Source organism: Odocoileus virginianus, chromosome 10 (assembly GCF_023699985.2).
Source record: "Odocoileus virginianus isolate 20LAN1187 ecotype Illinois chromosome 10, Ovbor_1.2, whole genome shotgun sequence".
Lineage (NCBI taxonomy): Eukaryota > Metazoa > Chordata > Mammalia > Artiodactyla > Cervidae > Odocoileus > Odocoileus virginianus.
This window is the reverse complement of record NC_069683.1, coordinates 4,597,326-4,613,410: the sequence shown is the minus strand read 5'-3', so window position 1 is coordinate 4,613,410 and position 16,085 is coordinate 4,597,326. Positions and strand designations below refer to the sequence as shown.

The window sequence follows — 16,085 nt, the reverse complement described above, 5'->3', positions numbered from 1 at the left end:
GGATTGCTAGGTCATATGGCAGTTCTATTTCTAGTTTTTTACGGAATCTCCACACTGCTCTCCATAGTGGCTGTACTAGTTTGCATTCCCACCAACAGTGTAAGAGGGTTCCCTTTCTCCACACCCTCTCCAGCATTTATTGCTCATAGACTTTTGTATAGCAGCCATTCTGACTGGCGCGTAATGGTACCTCATTGTGGTTTTGATTTGCATTTCTCTGATAATGAGTGATGTTGAGCATCTTTTCATGTGTTTGTTAGCCATCTGTATGTCTTCTTTGGAGAAATGTCTGCTTAGTTCTTTGCCCCATTTTTTTTTTTTTTTAATTTTTATTCTGGCATGCTGCGATTCATGGGGTCGCAAAGAGTCAGACACAACTGAGAGACTGAACTGAACTGAAATGTGATAATATTGCTTATCTAATCTATATTAAGTGTCAGTGTACCTGACTCATGTTGTTTTATTGGAGATGGGACATACCATTTATTCATATATTATGGACAGCTGCTTTTGTGATACAGGGCAAAACTGTTCAGTTATGACCAAAATTTATGGCCTAAAACCCTAAAATATACACTATTAAATAGCTCAGGGCTTCGCAGTTGGTGCTAGTGGTAAAGAACCCAACTGTCGAAGCAGGAGACATAAGAGACACAGGTTTGGTCCCTGGGCTGGGAAGATTCCCTGAAGGAGGTCAAGGCCACCCACTCCAGTATTCTTGCCTGGAGGATCCCATGGACAGAGGAGCCTGGTGGGTTACAGTCCATGGAATCACAAAGAGTCAGACACAACTGAAGCTGCTTAGCATGCACACAAATACTTCAAAGAAAAGTTTGTCAAGTCATGATCTAACGTGTTGAAAGAAATTTGAACTGGTGCCATTTTTACATAATTTCAAATAACCCAATGGTGAATATTTCTGTACATGTATTTCAGTGGACATTTTCATTCTTCACTCTTGGGCATAATTCTAGGAGAGGTATGTTGGGGTTCTAGCACATTTATGTCCAGCTCTAGTATGAATAGACTGTGCTATGGTGTTTACTAAGTGCAGTGGCAATTCTCAGTCTACTGTCAATGTGTAAAAGCCACGGCTGATTCACTTCCTCCCCAGACACTGCACTTGTTTGCACTTTGCCATTTGGTCAGTCGGTCAGTTCTGTCACTCAGTCATGTCCGACCCTTTGCGACCCCATGGACGGCAGCATGCCAGGCTTCCCTGTCCATCACCAGCTCCCGGAGCTTAGCCAAACTCATGTCCATCGAATTGAGGGTGCCATCCAAACATCTCATCCTCTGTCATCCCCTTTTCCTCCTGCCTTCAATCCTTCACAGCATCACAGTCTTTTCCAATGAGTCAGCTCTTCGCATCAGGTGGTCAAAGTATTGGAGTTTCAGCTTCAGCTCAGTCCTTCCAATAAATATTCAGGACTGACTTCTTCTAGGATTGACTGATTTGCTCTCCTTGCATACTACGATTTCTAACATTTTATTTACTTCAGTGCTAAATAGGTGGATATCCACTTTTGTGATGAATCTATGAGTTTCTGAATCTGAATAACAGAATAGACAAAAGGGTCACCTTTGAAAATGTTTGCCCTTCTGAGACTTATACTACTTAAATGGCTTCATGTCACCACTACTTTATGTTAAACAGTGTACGTGTATCAAACAATTTCTTGTTTTGAATATGAAGTGATTTTTTTTTTCCTTTCTTTCTTTTTTTTTTTTTCAATTTTCAAGCCCTTTCCAGTACTGGGGGTGAATTTACACAGAAGTAGAGTCATATTTTATAGGGACAGATTGTACCAGCTGGAAAGGCCCTTAGAGGTAATCTAGCTGAAGCCTCTATTTAACTTCAGGGAACCTGAGGGATAGAAAGGAAGAGTGATGTGTTAAATTTAGAGTGGACTTGCTGTCTGGTCCATAGCACGTTTGTGACTAAAGAGAGAGATGCCCAGGGAGGTTAAACTTTGCTGCCTCTGGCTCTAACACAGAACCTCTACTTCCTGGTACTGAACGTTATTACTGCACGATTTATAATGAATATACTTGTTCAACCCTTAACTAGTATGCCACTATCTGTCCTCTATGTTAGACATTTACCCAAATCTAACATTGTTTTTGCCATATTTATATTTCATTATTTCAGTGGCAAGGATGAAGGACGAGGTCAAGACATATGGCTAAGATAGTAACACATGACACACTCATTGATAAATTGCATTTGACAATGATATTCACCATCACACATCGCACTGGTTGTGTGAGAAGAGTGTGGTGTTGAAAGATTAAATGGGAAAAGAATGAAGACTATTGAGATAGAGTGTTCATATATTATATTAGCAAACCAATAATTAATGGCAAAACACTGAAACCATGGGCTTCCCTTGTGGCTCAGCTGGTAAAGAATTCGCCTGCAATACGGGAGACCTGGCTTTGATCCCTGGGTTAGGAAGATCCCTTGGAGAAGGGAAAGGCTACCCACTCCAGGATTCTGGCCTGGAGAATTCCGTGGACTGTTTAGTCCATGAGGTGGCAAAGAGTCAGACACGACTGAGGGTCTTTCACTCACTCATTGACACCATATTTTGTCTGACTTTAATATATTCCAGCCAATGTTTTCTGCCATGTTACTCCTCATAAGCAAACAGTTCAAAAGAAGTTTGAGTAAATTAATAAAGTATACCAGAAATAGAAACCTATAAACCTTTTATATTATAGAATAGCTATCTTATGGTGTTTTTACCATGAGAAATCTTTTTAACATGACATAATGTTTTACAAATACCACCATGAGTAACAAAGGAATTTCATAGACTTTATTTATTTATTCTGTAATATTTTTACATAAGGACATTTTACAATGGCAGCTGGAAAATTTAAGACCATTTAAGCTTTTAACTTTACAATTTTAATGTGTAAATAAGAGGGTTCTTCAAAAAAAAAAAAAGGTGTTCTTCAGTAGTTTATGATATTTCAGATATATGATTGGATTGCAGCCTAGCTTTCTCAGCAAATTGATTCTGTTTTAGCCTTCAGGAAGCCATATCAAAGTCAGATATAATAGTAAAATATCAAGAAGTTATAGCTTCTTACTTGTAGTGCAATTAACAAATACATATATCTTTATAAGAGTATTATCTTAGTGTCCACAACAATTTTATGCACCGTCCAAAAAACTGTTGTGTATATACATACAATATGTATACACTGTTGTGAGATATGTGTCTATGTGTGTATGTGTGTTAAAGTATTTAACAAATCTTCAGTTAATTTTGGGTTATCGAGATATAAGTAATAGTCAGAAAATGTTGCCTACTGTTTTTAGAAAAATTTATATTTATTTATTTTATATCCCAGGCAAAATTCAGTGCTTGGTTAACAAGGATGGAATGCTCAGTTCTTTAGCAAAGAATGCTCACAAACAGGGTGATATAAAGCAATGCCTTAAAGGTGATTGTAAACCATAGAGAGGTGGGTGTTTAACCAGGGTTGACAATGAGGAGGAAGGAAAGAAAATTGTCTTGGAAGAAGTGCAGAAGAACTGATAGCTGATAACAACAGCACTATATTGTACTTTAACAAGTAGACAGCTCTTCTGTATATCTTTATAATCTAACCTTTAGATATCTTATTTTTATCTAACTTTATTCAAATGTAATTGGCTAATTCCATGTGTAATTATAAGTGCACAATGTGATATATGTATACATTGTGAAATGATTACCGCAATAAGGTTGATTAACACATTCTTTGCCGCAGTGTTCCCATTTTGAGTGTGTGTATAGTGAGGGGGGTTAAGAACTACATTTTTTTCCGCAAATTTCTCAAGTTTTCATTATTGTTAACTAGAGTCACCATATACATTTAGATCCCCCTAAATTCGTCATCAATTAATAAGGCTTGTACAGTTTTACCAATATCACCAATTTCCCCTACCTTTCGGGCCCTAGCAACATTCTGAATTTCACCTCTCTTTTTTTTGGCTGTAGCACTCAGCTTGCCAGGATCTTAGTTCCATGATCAAGGATCAAACTGGACCCAGTTAATGAAAGCATTGCGTTCTAATCACTGGGCTGCCAGGGAATTTCTGAATTTGACTTTTTAGATTCTACATGTATGTGAGATCATATAGTACTTGTCTCCCTCTGTATTAATATTTCACTTAGCACACGGCCTCACAGTTCTTCCATGTTGTAGCAAACATGATTCTAAAAGACATGGACGTATGCACTTCATTTCAGTTCAGCTCAGTCGCTCAGTTGTGTCCAAGACTTTGCAACTCCATGGACTGCAGCATGCCAGGCCTCCCTGTCCATGACCACTGCCTGAAGTTTACTTAAACTCAAGTCCATTGAGTTGGTGATGCCACTTCAAGATCTGAATAACTGTCAGATCCTCTGACTACAACCTTTTCATTTCCCAGATTGAACCTTTTTAAAATTTGACTGAATATCTCTATCCAAAGTAGCTTTCCTTTTTGACTAGTTTTAGATATTTTTGTTTTGAAATTATAGCCCTTTATGTTTTATTTTGTGATGAATTTGAGGCCAATTATTAATTACTTGACTGTTTTTTAAATTTGTTTTTAGTACTAACTTCAGTAGTGCATAAACTATAAGATCTACAATAATATACAAAAAGTCTACAGGCTCAAAGATCACTGAGTAAATGCACAATAAATCTTAGTGTAATTGAAAACAATGCTTGAATTAAACAATGAACAAAAATTACTACAATGGAAAAGACAAAAAAATTTTTCACATAGACAAAGTGCTATATATATATATATATATGTATATATATATACATACACACACACATACATATATATACATACACACATACATATAATAAGTATATATATATTACATTTATATATATATGTATATGTATGTGTATATATGTATTATAGATACACATACACATATATATATAAATATAAAAATCCTTAAAGCATTATGAAACATGACATGTGTGGGAGAAACAAAATTAGGATTTAATACAAATATCACTTTAAGAATTTGAGAAATTATTCTCATGTATCTTATCTTTTAATTTTAGTAAATCAACAATCAATATACTATATGAATGCATATGTGTACACAAATGCCTAATGCAAATAACTAAAACCATTTATTTTTCAATTTTTCCAGGGCCTGTTTTACATCTTTGTTCCTTAGGCTGTAAATCAGAGGATTTAACATGGGAATCACAAGAGTGTAAAACAATGAGGTCATTTTGTCTTCATCTAGAGAGTACGAAGAACTCGGCCTGAAATACATAAAGAGCAGAGTTCCCTGGAAAATTGCCACAGCAGTTAGGTGGGAGGCGCAGGTGGAGAAAGCTTTGAACCTCCCTTCAGCAGAGTGGATCTTCAAGACTGATAGGATGATATAACAATAAGAGACAAGGACTCCTGAAATGGAGCTTAATTCAATAAAGCCAAAAATCATGAATATCACTAACTCATTGACCTGTGTGTCTGAGCAAGATATCAACAGGAGAGGAGGAACATCACAGAAAAAGTGGTTAATCTCATTTGACCCACAGAAGCATAAGCGGAATGCTAATGTCGTGTTTATCAAAGCATCTATCATCCCCACCAGGTAAACTCCAGCCATGAGCAGGGAGCACAGCCTGCTGGACATGCTGACCGCATAGAGCAAGGGGCTGCTGACGGCCTTGTACCGGTCATAGGCCATCACTGCCAGCAGGAGACACTCAGAATCTACAAAGGTACAGAAGACCAAGAACTGCAGAGCGCAGCCACAGAAGGGGATTGATTTGATCTTGGCAAATAGGTCCACGAGTATTTTAGGGCCGATGGCTGTGGAATAGCAGAGGTCACAGAAGGAGAGGTGGCTGAGGAAAAAGTACATGGGTGTGTGCAGCTGGGGATCCATCCTAATCAGGGTTATCATTCCAAGATTTGCCAGAAGGTTGATGAGATAAACAAGGAGAAACATTGTAAATAGGATCACTTTGTTCTCAGTGTTGTCAGTAATTCCCAAGAAAATGAATTCAGTCAAGGAGGAGCAATTCTCTCTTTCCATTCTCCTTAGATCTTGTGTAAACTTTTGAGAAAGTTATCAAGAAAATCACACATGCATGTTCAATGCTTCTGCACATCTTAAAAAAATCATAAGGCAGAGCAATATTTCCCTTAATTGTCTTTTTATACTTAGAAAATAATCCAGTCTTGTACCTACTCTTTAAAGAGGCATAACTGTCTATTCTGCAAAAATAAAAGGCATATGAGGAAGATGTTTGAGAATGTTTCAAGTCAATCTAGATGCCATTCATGAGGTTGCTGCTTCTAAAATCTCTTCTCTGACCCTTATTTTTCTTATATCAGAGAGTAGAGCTGGTTGATATTACCTTTCTTCAATTCTTTAAAATCACATGGAAGAGACACCAGTATTAGTAAGACCAGATTCTAAGACTTCGGACTGCCCTTTTGCTTTGTTTAAAAATATTCACTTGAATACAAAAGAAAAAAAAATGATTACTAGTTTTTGTCTCTCCAAAAAACATGATTGGTTTAAGAATGTTCTTCTTAGTTCCAGAAACAGTGAGTACGTCACTGACTAGTAGTAATAAAAATCATTGTTACTGGTTTTAGCTTATCTTCTGCTTAGCATTTGGGGAGACATGAAATACCTTATTACTGACCTGCTTTCTAGAAATTTGCTATTGCTTTCCCATAATGCTCATTACCTCTTTGTGGAGAGGTTACTGTCTAGGATGACTCTTGACCAGTGGATGAAAAGAGCTAAAAGGAAGTGAAAACAACAGAATGTACCACATATATTTGCATCACTTTAGATTTTCAATGACTCTCAATTTAATTGAATGTAAATTAGATGAGGGACAATAAATGCTTCTAAAATGCAAAGACCTTGCGCTCTCTGTTGTATTTATGTGTATGCCTGTGTATATATGTTAATGTAAATGAAAGCAGTGGACTTTCTCTTTAGACCTAAGTAAATATAGTATGTGGTCTACATGGAGGTGGATTTGTACATGCTTTTGTTTTAATTGTGGTATCTATGCTATAAAACAAAACACAACTTAATTTTTTTGTTTCTATAAAACAAAACACCTTAAATTCATGTACAGTCACTCAGTGAAAAAAAGAGCAAAGACTTTTATGTGAGCCAACAGAAAAATAAAATTACATTATGAATGTTAACAAGTTCAGACAGATGCTTCCAATGTTGTGAAGAAAATATTATTTCTGCCATTAAATGCAGATTTTAGTGAGTAGGTAGGCATGAAGTCCTTCATTTACAAACTTTTATTCCCCCCTCCCCAATTTAAATATTTTCTCTTATTTTTCTTAAGTTAGGATCTAGAAACGTACCTGGAAAGAGCAGGTCTTGGGGAGCTGAACAGTATTGAGCATTTGGTCTTTTATTTCACCGGGTATATTGGGACTTAAATCCCTCTGCTAAGGCCCCTAGGCTTTAGTATTATTCAAACACTTCATTAATTATATTTCTGCTTCCGTGTATTCCCCTGGCAGAGGAAGACATGGCTAGATAGCGTCACTGACTCAATGGACGGTAATTTGCGCTAACTCTGGGAGACAGTGGAGGACAGAGGAGCCTGGTGCGCTGCCATCCCTGAGTTTGCAAAGCGTCAGACAGGCTTTGAAACAGAACCACCACCACAACATTCCCCTGCGAATTCAGAAACAGCTTGGCAGAAGCTGAGCGTCTGTGGTTCATTATTGTGTCCAACTTGCTCTATGGAAGGAAGGGTACTGCAAATGATTTGTGTGGTGTGTGTCAGCTACCCGGAAACTATCTCCTCCTTCTCTAGTCACAGAGGAAACTTAGTGAAATTCTAAAAGTTCCTTGTTCATCCAACTCTTTGTGATTGTTCATTGTGTTTTTGAAATATTCTCCTTCACTACCTCATGTCAGAATATTGCACTTTGATCATATTTTCTTTTATCTTGAATTTTATGACAATCCTATGTCATAAAATCATCCTTCTAATGTATACAGTTCTCTGATTTTTAGTGCACTTTCAAGCTTGCTCACTCATTACGCTATCTAGTTCCAGAACATCTTCATCAGTCCAAGAAGAAATCTACACCTACTAGCTCTCACTCTCCTTCCTCCCTCTCTAGCCTGGCAATTGCTAATCTACGCTCTGATACTATGTGGTTTCCTATTATTGGCCTTGCCTATAAAGAGAATTATGTAGTGTGTGTGTGTGTGCGTGTGTGTGTGTGTGAGTGTGAGTGTGTGTGTGTGTGTGAGTGTGTGTATGTGTGCGTGTGTGTGTGTGTGTGTGTGTGTGTGAGTGTGTGTGTGTGTGAGTGTGTTTCCCATCAGGTTTATTTTCTTCAGTAAAATATTTTCAAGTTCCATCCATGTTGTTACATGTGTTAGAATTCTGTTTCACTATGTGGCTGAATAGCATTTCATGTTACGGATATAATGCACTTTGGTGATCCATTTTTCAGAAGGATGAACACTGGCTTGTTTCTACTTTTCAGCTGATAGGAATAACAACACTATAAACATCCTGTCAATCCCTTTCAAGACGGCCCTCATTACCAAATATTAGCTTTTTCCCATTCTCCAACTACATATCATCCAAGGACATTTCACTGATTTTGTGACTTCATCACATTGTCTAAATAGTGCTGTCTTTTCTGAATTATGTTTATTTTATTTATTTAAGATTTTTTTTTTTTACTACATTAAAGGCCACAGGAATAAAATCAATGGTTGCTTTGTATTTCCTAAACTACATGGTACTAGGATCTGTAAAGGTAGTGGTTTCTATATATTTATTGTTATGCATTTTTCACTATCAAATGAAGAACAGACTACAATGACAAGGATAAAAATATACTTGGTTTGGGAATTTTTCTCATATGAGTGAAGATGTCTCATTTAAAAAATTGTGCACAGTGACGATTTTTTCTAAATCAACAGAGTTCTATTATTTTTCTTAAAATAATTTGTTTACTCTTACTTATATTAGTTATAGACAAAATTGGAAAAGTATCTTGGACGTTACACTTCTATGTCCTCCTTAAGTCCTCCCAAACAGACAGCAATGGAATTCTCCATAGTCCTAAAACATGGTCTACCATCTTGGTATCTGGTGTGATTGGGCTGCTTCCTAAGGTCACAGAAAGTAAAATAATGCCTTAAGTAGATGGTTGTTTGTGGAGCTCAAAGAGACAAATAAAGATGTTTAACCAGGGCTGAGAATGAGGAGAAAGGAAAGGAAATTTTCTTAGATGATATGACACAGTGTTGATAGCTGATAATGACAGCGCAATAATGTACTTTACCAAGGCTCTTCCCATTGCTCTTTGTAACTTAACTTTCAACTTCTTTTCTTCTTTTTTCCCTGATTTATTTAGATATAACTGTCAAATAGCATTTACATTCATTAGATATACAGAGTGATGATTTGATATAGGTATACATTGTGAAATGATTGCCTCACTAAAATTGGTTAACACCGTCATCCCCTCACATAGTTACCATTGTAATGTGTGTGTAGTGAGAACACCTAAGATCTACTTTTGTAGCTAATTTCAAGTTTATAATAAGGTATGGTTAACTAGACTCACCATGTATGTTAAATCTCCAGAACTTATTCATCAAATGTAATAACAAAAAGCTTGCACACTTTGAACAGCATCACCCATTTCTCCCACATTCCAACTCCTAGCAACCAATACTCTTCTTTCTGTTCCTATGAGTTCATTCTACCCTTTTAGAGTCCACATCTACATGAGATCATACAGTACTAGTTTTTCTCTGACTGACATATTTTACTTAGATTAGCATCCTTGAGATTATTCCATGTTGCAGAAAGCATGACTTCTTTCCTGCTAAAGACAGGGGATTCTCTACTTCAAGTCCTGTCCAATTGTCACATCCTTGACTGCTCTCTTTTCATCACCCAACATGGATCTTTCTTAGATATGAGACTGAATTCTTCATCCAAAGATGCTTTTACTTTACACTAGTTTTAGATACTTTGCTTTTGGATTTACAGCACTCAACTTTTTATTCCATGATGACTTTTATATGAATTTATTTATTTTAATTGGAGGCTAATTACTTTACAATATTGTAGTGGTTTTGCCATACATTGACATGAATCCACCACGGGTGTACATGTGTTCCCCATCCATGATGATTTTAAGCCTAATTATAACTTACTTGACAGTTTAGTTCATTATTGTCTAATACTAGCACCAACTTAAATTCAATAATATAGAATCTAAAAAAAATGTACTATAATATATAAAGAATCTAAGTGGTAGAAGATTACTCAATACATGCATTATGTCTTAGTGAAATTGAAATAATGTTTGAATAGAAAATTACTCCAGAATTAGCACAATTAGAAATATCAAAAGCTTTTTCAAAAATAACAAGTGCCATATAGAAACTCTGGCCACATACTAAGCATAACATGTGAGGGGAACTGCAATATCTCTTAACAGCAGGGTTTAATACAAATAATTTAGGAATCTGAAAAAAAATGTTTCTCATTTATCATGCCATATAATTTTCATTAAGCAATTACTATATGTGTGTAGTCATATGTACAGATATATAATAAAAATATTTAAAAATATAGTTTATTTTTCAATTTTTCTAGGGCCCCTTTTACATCTTTGTTCCGCAAGCTATAAATCAGAGGGTTTAACATGGGAATCACAAGAGTGTAAAACAATGAGGTCATTTTGTCTTCATCTAGAGAGTACGAAGAACTCGGCCTGAAATACATGAAGAGCAGAGTTCCCTGGAAAATTGCCACAGCAGTTAGGTGGGAGGTACAAGTGGAGAAAGCTTTGAACCTCCCTTCAGCAGAGTGGATCTTCAAGACTGATAGGATGATATAACAATAAGAGACAAGGACTCCTGAAATTGTACTCAGCTCAATGAAACCAAAAACAATAAACAACACCAACTCATTGACCTGTATATCAGAGCAGGAAAGGAGGAAAAGTGGAGGTAAATCACAGAAGAAATGGTTAATCACATTTGACCCACAGAAGCATAAGTGGAAAGCTAATGTCGTGTGTATCAAAGCATCTATAATCCCCACCAGGTAAACCCCCGCCATGAGCAGGGAGCACAGCCTGCTGGACATGCTGACCGCATAGAGCAAGGGGCTGCTGACGGCCTTGTACCGGTCATAGGCCATCACTGCCAGCAGGAGACACTCAGAATCGGCAAAGATACAGAAGACCGAGAACTGCAGAGCGCAGCCACAGAAAGAGATTGATTTGTTCTTGGCAAATAGGTCCACGAGCATCTTAGGGCCGATGGCTGTGGAATAGCAGAGGTCACAGAAGGAGAGGTGGCTGAGGAAAAAGTACATGGGTGTGTGCAGCTGGGGATCCATCCTAATCAGGGTTATCATTCCAAGATTTGCCAGAAGGTTGATGAGATAAACAAGGAGAAACATTGTAAATAGGATCACTTTGTTCTCAGTGTTGTCAGTAATTCCCAAGAAAATGAATTCAGTCAAGGAGGAGCAATTCTCTCTACTCATTCTTCTTTGTTCTTTTCTAAAGTTCTAGCAAGTGATCAAGAAAACGACATGCTATGTGAAACACTTCTGCACATCTGCAAAATGTCATGAGATAGATCATGATTTTTTTCTATAATTATATTTTTATATTTAGAAAATAATTCATGTTAGGTGAACATACACTTGAAGAGGGATAGCTGTATACTAAGCAATAATAAAAATTATCTGGAATTGAACTTTGAGAAATAGTGATGTAAATTTAGATATCATTCACGAGGTATGCTACTTTCTACAAGCTCTTCTCTGAGCATTATTTTCCTTATCTCAGTGGGTAGATATTGGTAAATTTCACTCTCCTTATCTCTTCACAATAATTTGTAAGAGACACCAGTGGTAGAGAAGCCAGGTTTAAGACATGAGACTAAGCATTTTCTATGCTTGAAAATATTCACTTGAATACAAAAAATGATTAGAAAAGATAATTACAAAATTTATGTTTCTCAAAAATACATGATCAATTTAAGAGTCTTTAAGTTAGTTCCAGAAACAATGAGTATAACACTGACTAATGTTAATTAAAAAAAAAAATTATACAGATTTTAGTTTATGTTGTGTTTAGTATTTGGAGATCCATGAAATAAGTATTATTTACCTTTTTGCTAGAGATTTGTAACTGCTTTCCCACAATGCTCTTTATCTCTTTCTGTAGTAGTTGTAGTCAAGGGATGAATCTGTTGACCAGTGGGAGAAAAAAGTTAAAAGGAAGTAAAAGCAACAGAATGTACCACGTACATTTGCATCACTTTAGATTTTAAATCCCCTTTAAATTAATAAAATGTAAATGAAAAGAGTGACAATAAATACTTTTAAAATACATAGACTCCTCTCTATGTTATATGTATGTATTTATGTGTGTGAATATGTATATATATATATTAATGTATCTGAGAATAGAATGTAAGTAATAGACTTTTTCCTTCAGTTCAGTTCAGTTCAGTTGCTCAGTCATATCCGACTCTTTCCGACCCCCAGAGCATATGTATGGTTCACGTGGAGATGAATTTGTACATGTTTTTAATTTTACTGTGGTACCTACACTATTTTTTCAATAAAACAATATATACCTTAAATTGTTTTATAATACTTACCAAATGATAAAAAGAGTAAAGGCTTTCTTTCCCATGAACCAAGGACAAAATGAAATAAATTAAAAGTAATTATGTGTGGATATTAACAAGTTCAGACTCATTCAATTCTGAGAAGAAAATATTATTACTAACCATTAAATGCAGATTTTAGAGAATAGGCAGGCATAAAAGGTTTCATTTACAAAAACTTTGCTTTTCTCAGAAACTTAAGTATTTTCCCCTATATTCTCTAAGTTAGGATCTAGAAACCGCCTGAGATGAGCATGGCTTGAGGAGCGGAACAACAACCAGTGAGTGTTAGTCACTCCGCCGTGTCCAGCTCTTTGTGACCCCGTGTGACCTCCCCTGGCTCCTCTGTCCACGGATATCTCCAGGCACGAATACTGGAGCGGGTTGCCATTCCCTTCTCCCGGGGATCTTCCCAACCCAGGGATCAAACCTAGGTCTCCTGCGCCGCAAGCAGACGCTTTGCCCTCTGAACCACCAGGGAAGAACAGGTACATTGGGACTTAAACCCCAGTGCTACTGCCCATGGGCTTTGACGTTATATAAACACTTCATTAGTTACATTTCTGTTTTTCTATATTCCCTCGAGAGTTCAAAACAACTTAGCCCCAGCTTTTTTGCGCTTCACTGTTGTTACCAAATTGCTCTGTGTTAGGAAGAAAACTGCAAATTGTAGGACTGCTTGACAGTTACCCTGAAACTATTTCCTCCTTCTTTAGTAAAACAGGAAACCTAAAGAAACTCAAAAAAGATCCCTCCCCCCATCACTTCTAACTTCTTTGCATTATTCATTGTGTTTTTGAAACATTCTCCTTCATACCTCATTTAGGAGTATAACTAACTGTATTTTCTTTTATATTGAAATATAATACTTACATTACATATGCCATAAAATTCACCCTTTTAATGTATATAGGTTTTTGTTTGTTTGTTTCAGTTTTATCTTGTTTTCAAGGCTTTTCAGTCTTCACCACTATCTACCTACAGAACATTTTCATCAGTTCAGTAAGAAGCCTATACCTATTAGGTCTCATTCCCTGCCCCTGCTGACCCCAGCCCTGGCAACCACTAATCTATATTCTGACTCTGTGCAGTTTCTTATTCTTAGTCTTGCATATAAACAGAATCATGCAATATGTATTGTATTTTTTCTTCTCTCAGACATTTTTTCTTCAGTGAAATATTATCAAGGCTCATCCATGTTGTTCCTGTGTCAGAGTCAGAATTCTGTTTCATTGAAGGGCACGATAATATTTTATTTTATGGATATTGCACACTATATTGACCCATTGTTCAGTTGGATAAATGTTGGGTTGTTTCTGCTCTTTATCTGTCATGGATAATGATGCTATGTTATTGTCAACACTACAATCTTGGCAGCCATCAACATCAAACGTTGTCTTACTCCTATTACCCAACCACATACCAAAGGGTATTTCATTAACTTTATGTCTCCCTCACATTCTCAAAACAAGGCAATTTTTTTCTGAGTTAAATTAATTTGTTTATGTAAGAATCTCTGTACTAAAGTTAAGGCCTCAGAAATTAGAGCAATGTTTATTTTGTATTTTCTAAACTTCATGGCACAAGGATTTGAAAAGGTGGTACTTTCTAAATATTTGCCATTAAGTATTTATGACTACTAATGTAGAAAATAAAGTGCCATGCTCAGTTGCTCAATCATGTCCAACTCTTTGCAACCCCCTTGGACCACAATCTGCCAGGCTCCTCTGTCCATGGAATTTTCCCAGCAAGAATACTGAAATTGGGTTGCCATTTCTTCCTCCAGTCAATCTTCCCAAACCTTGGATGGAACCTGTGTCTCTTGTGTCTCCTACATTGACTGGCAGATTCTTTAGCACTGAGTCACCTGGGAAAATAATGTGAAAAATAGCAATATACCTATTTTGAAAATTTTTCTACAGATATAGCTTAATTGTACAAAAATGTCTTAATGATCTGGATAACCACGATGGTGTCATCACAAACTTAGAGCCAGACATCCTATAGTGTGAAGTCAAGTGGACCTTGGAAAGGACTACTATGAATAAAGCTAGTGGAGGGGATGCAATTCCAGCTGAATTATTTCAAGCCTTAAAAATGATGCTGTTAAAATGCTGTACTCAATATGCCAGCAAACTTGGATTCCAACTCACACGTGGTCACAAGACTGGAAAAGGTCATATTTCATTCCAACCTGAAAGAATGGCAATGACAAAGAATGCTCAGACTACCATGCAATTGCGCTCATTACACAAACTTGCAAGGAAATGCTCAATATCCTTTAAGCTAGGCTTCAACAGATGGTAAAGCATCTGCCTGCAATGTGGGAGACCCAGGTTTGATCCCTGGGTCAGGAAAATCCCCTGGAGAAGGAAATGGCAACCCACTCCAGTGTTCTTACCTGGAAATTCCATGGACGAAGGAGCCTGGTAGGCGACAGTCCATGGAATCGCAAAGAGTTGGACACGACTGAATGACTTCACTTTCACTTTCAACAGACATGAACTGAGAACTTCCAGATGTACAAGCTGGATTTAGAAAGGGCAGAAGAACCAGAAATCAAATTGCCAACATCAGCTGGATCATAGACAAAGCAAGAGAATTTCAGAAAAATATCTACTTCTCCTTTATTGACTATGCAAAAGCCTTGGACTGTGTGGATCACAATGAACTGTGGGAAATTCTTAAAAAGATTCAAATACCATATCACATTACCTGCCTCCTGATAAACCTATATGCAGTCAAGAAACAACAGTCAGAATCGGACTTGGAACAATGGACTGGTTCAAAATTGGGAAAGGAGTACATCAAGGTTGTATATTGTCACCATGTTTATTTAACTTGTATATGCAGAGTACATCATGCTAAATTCCAGACTGGATGAAGCCCAAGCTGGAATCAAGATTGCCTTAAGAAATACCAACAACCTCAGATATGCAGATGGTACCACCCTAATGGCAGAAATGAAGAGGAACTAAAGAATCTCTTGATGAAGGTGAAAGAAGAGAGTGAAAACGATGACTTAAAACTCAACATTCAAAAAACAAAGATTATGGTATCTGGTCCCATCACTTCATGGCAAATAGATGGGGAAAAAAGTGGAAGCAATGATAGATTTTATTTTTCTTGGGCTCCAAAATCACTATGGACATTGAAGTTAAAAGATGCTTGCTCCTTGGAAGGAAAGCTATGACAGACCTAGGGAGTATATTAAAAAGCAGAGATATCACTTTGCTGACAAAGAGCCAAACAGCTAAAGGTATGGTTCTCCTAGCAGTCGTGTAAGGTTGTGAGAGTGGTTCCATAAAGAAGACCGAGGGCTGAGGAATAGGTGCTTTCAGATTGTGGTGCTGAGAAGACTGGGATCAAACCAGTCAATCCTGAAAGAAACAACCC

At 36.8% G+C, this 16,085-nt stretch overlaps 2 protein-coding genes across 2 annotated transcripts; both read right to left on the bottom strand.

Annotated features, from left to right (window-relative positions):
- Positions 1-5,129: 5,129 nt before the first annotated feature.
- LOC110129670 (olfactory receptor 5W2-like) lies at positions 5,130-6,059 on the bottom strand. Its single transcript, XM_020881159.2, has one exon. It carries the CDS (start codon positions 6,057-6,059, stop codon positions 5,130-5,132), a length of 930 nt encoding a protein of 309 aa, XP_020736818.2.
- A 4,561-nt stretch (positions 6,060-10,620) lies between these two features.
- Positions 10,621-11,553, bottom strand: LOC110129671 (olfactory receptor 5W2-like). The gene has a single exon (XM_020881160.2). The coding sequence runs from the start codon at positions 11,551-11,553 to the stop codon at positions 10,621-10,623; it is 933 nt and encodes a 310-aa protein (XP_020736819.2).
- Between the last annotated feature and the right edge of the window lie 4,532 nt (positions 11,554-16,085).

Excerpts from the sequence above, each read along its gene's own strand:
- LOC110129670 (XM_020881159.2), bottom strand. The coding sequence starts at position 6,059 with ATGGAAAGAGAGAATTGCTCCTCCTTGACTGAATTCATTTTCTTGGGA.
- LOC110129671 (XM_020881160.2), bottom strand. The coding sequence starts at position 11,553 with ATGAGTAGAGAGAATTGCTCCTCCTTGACTGAATTCATTTTCTTGGGA.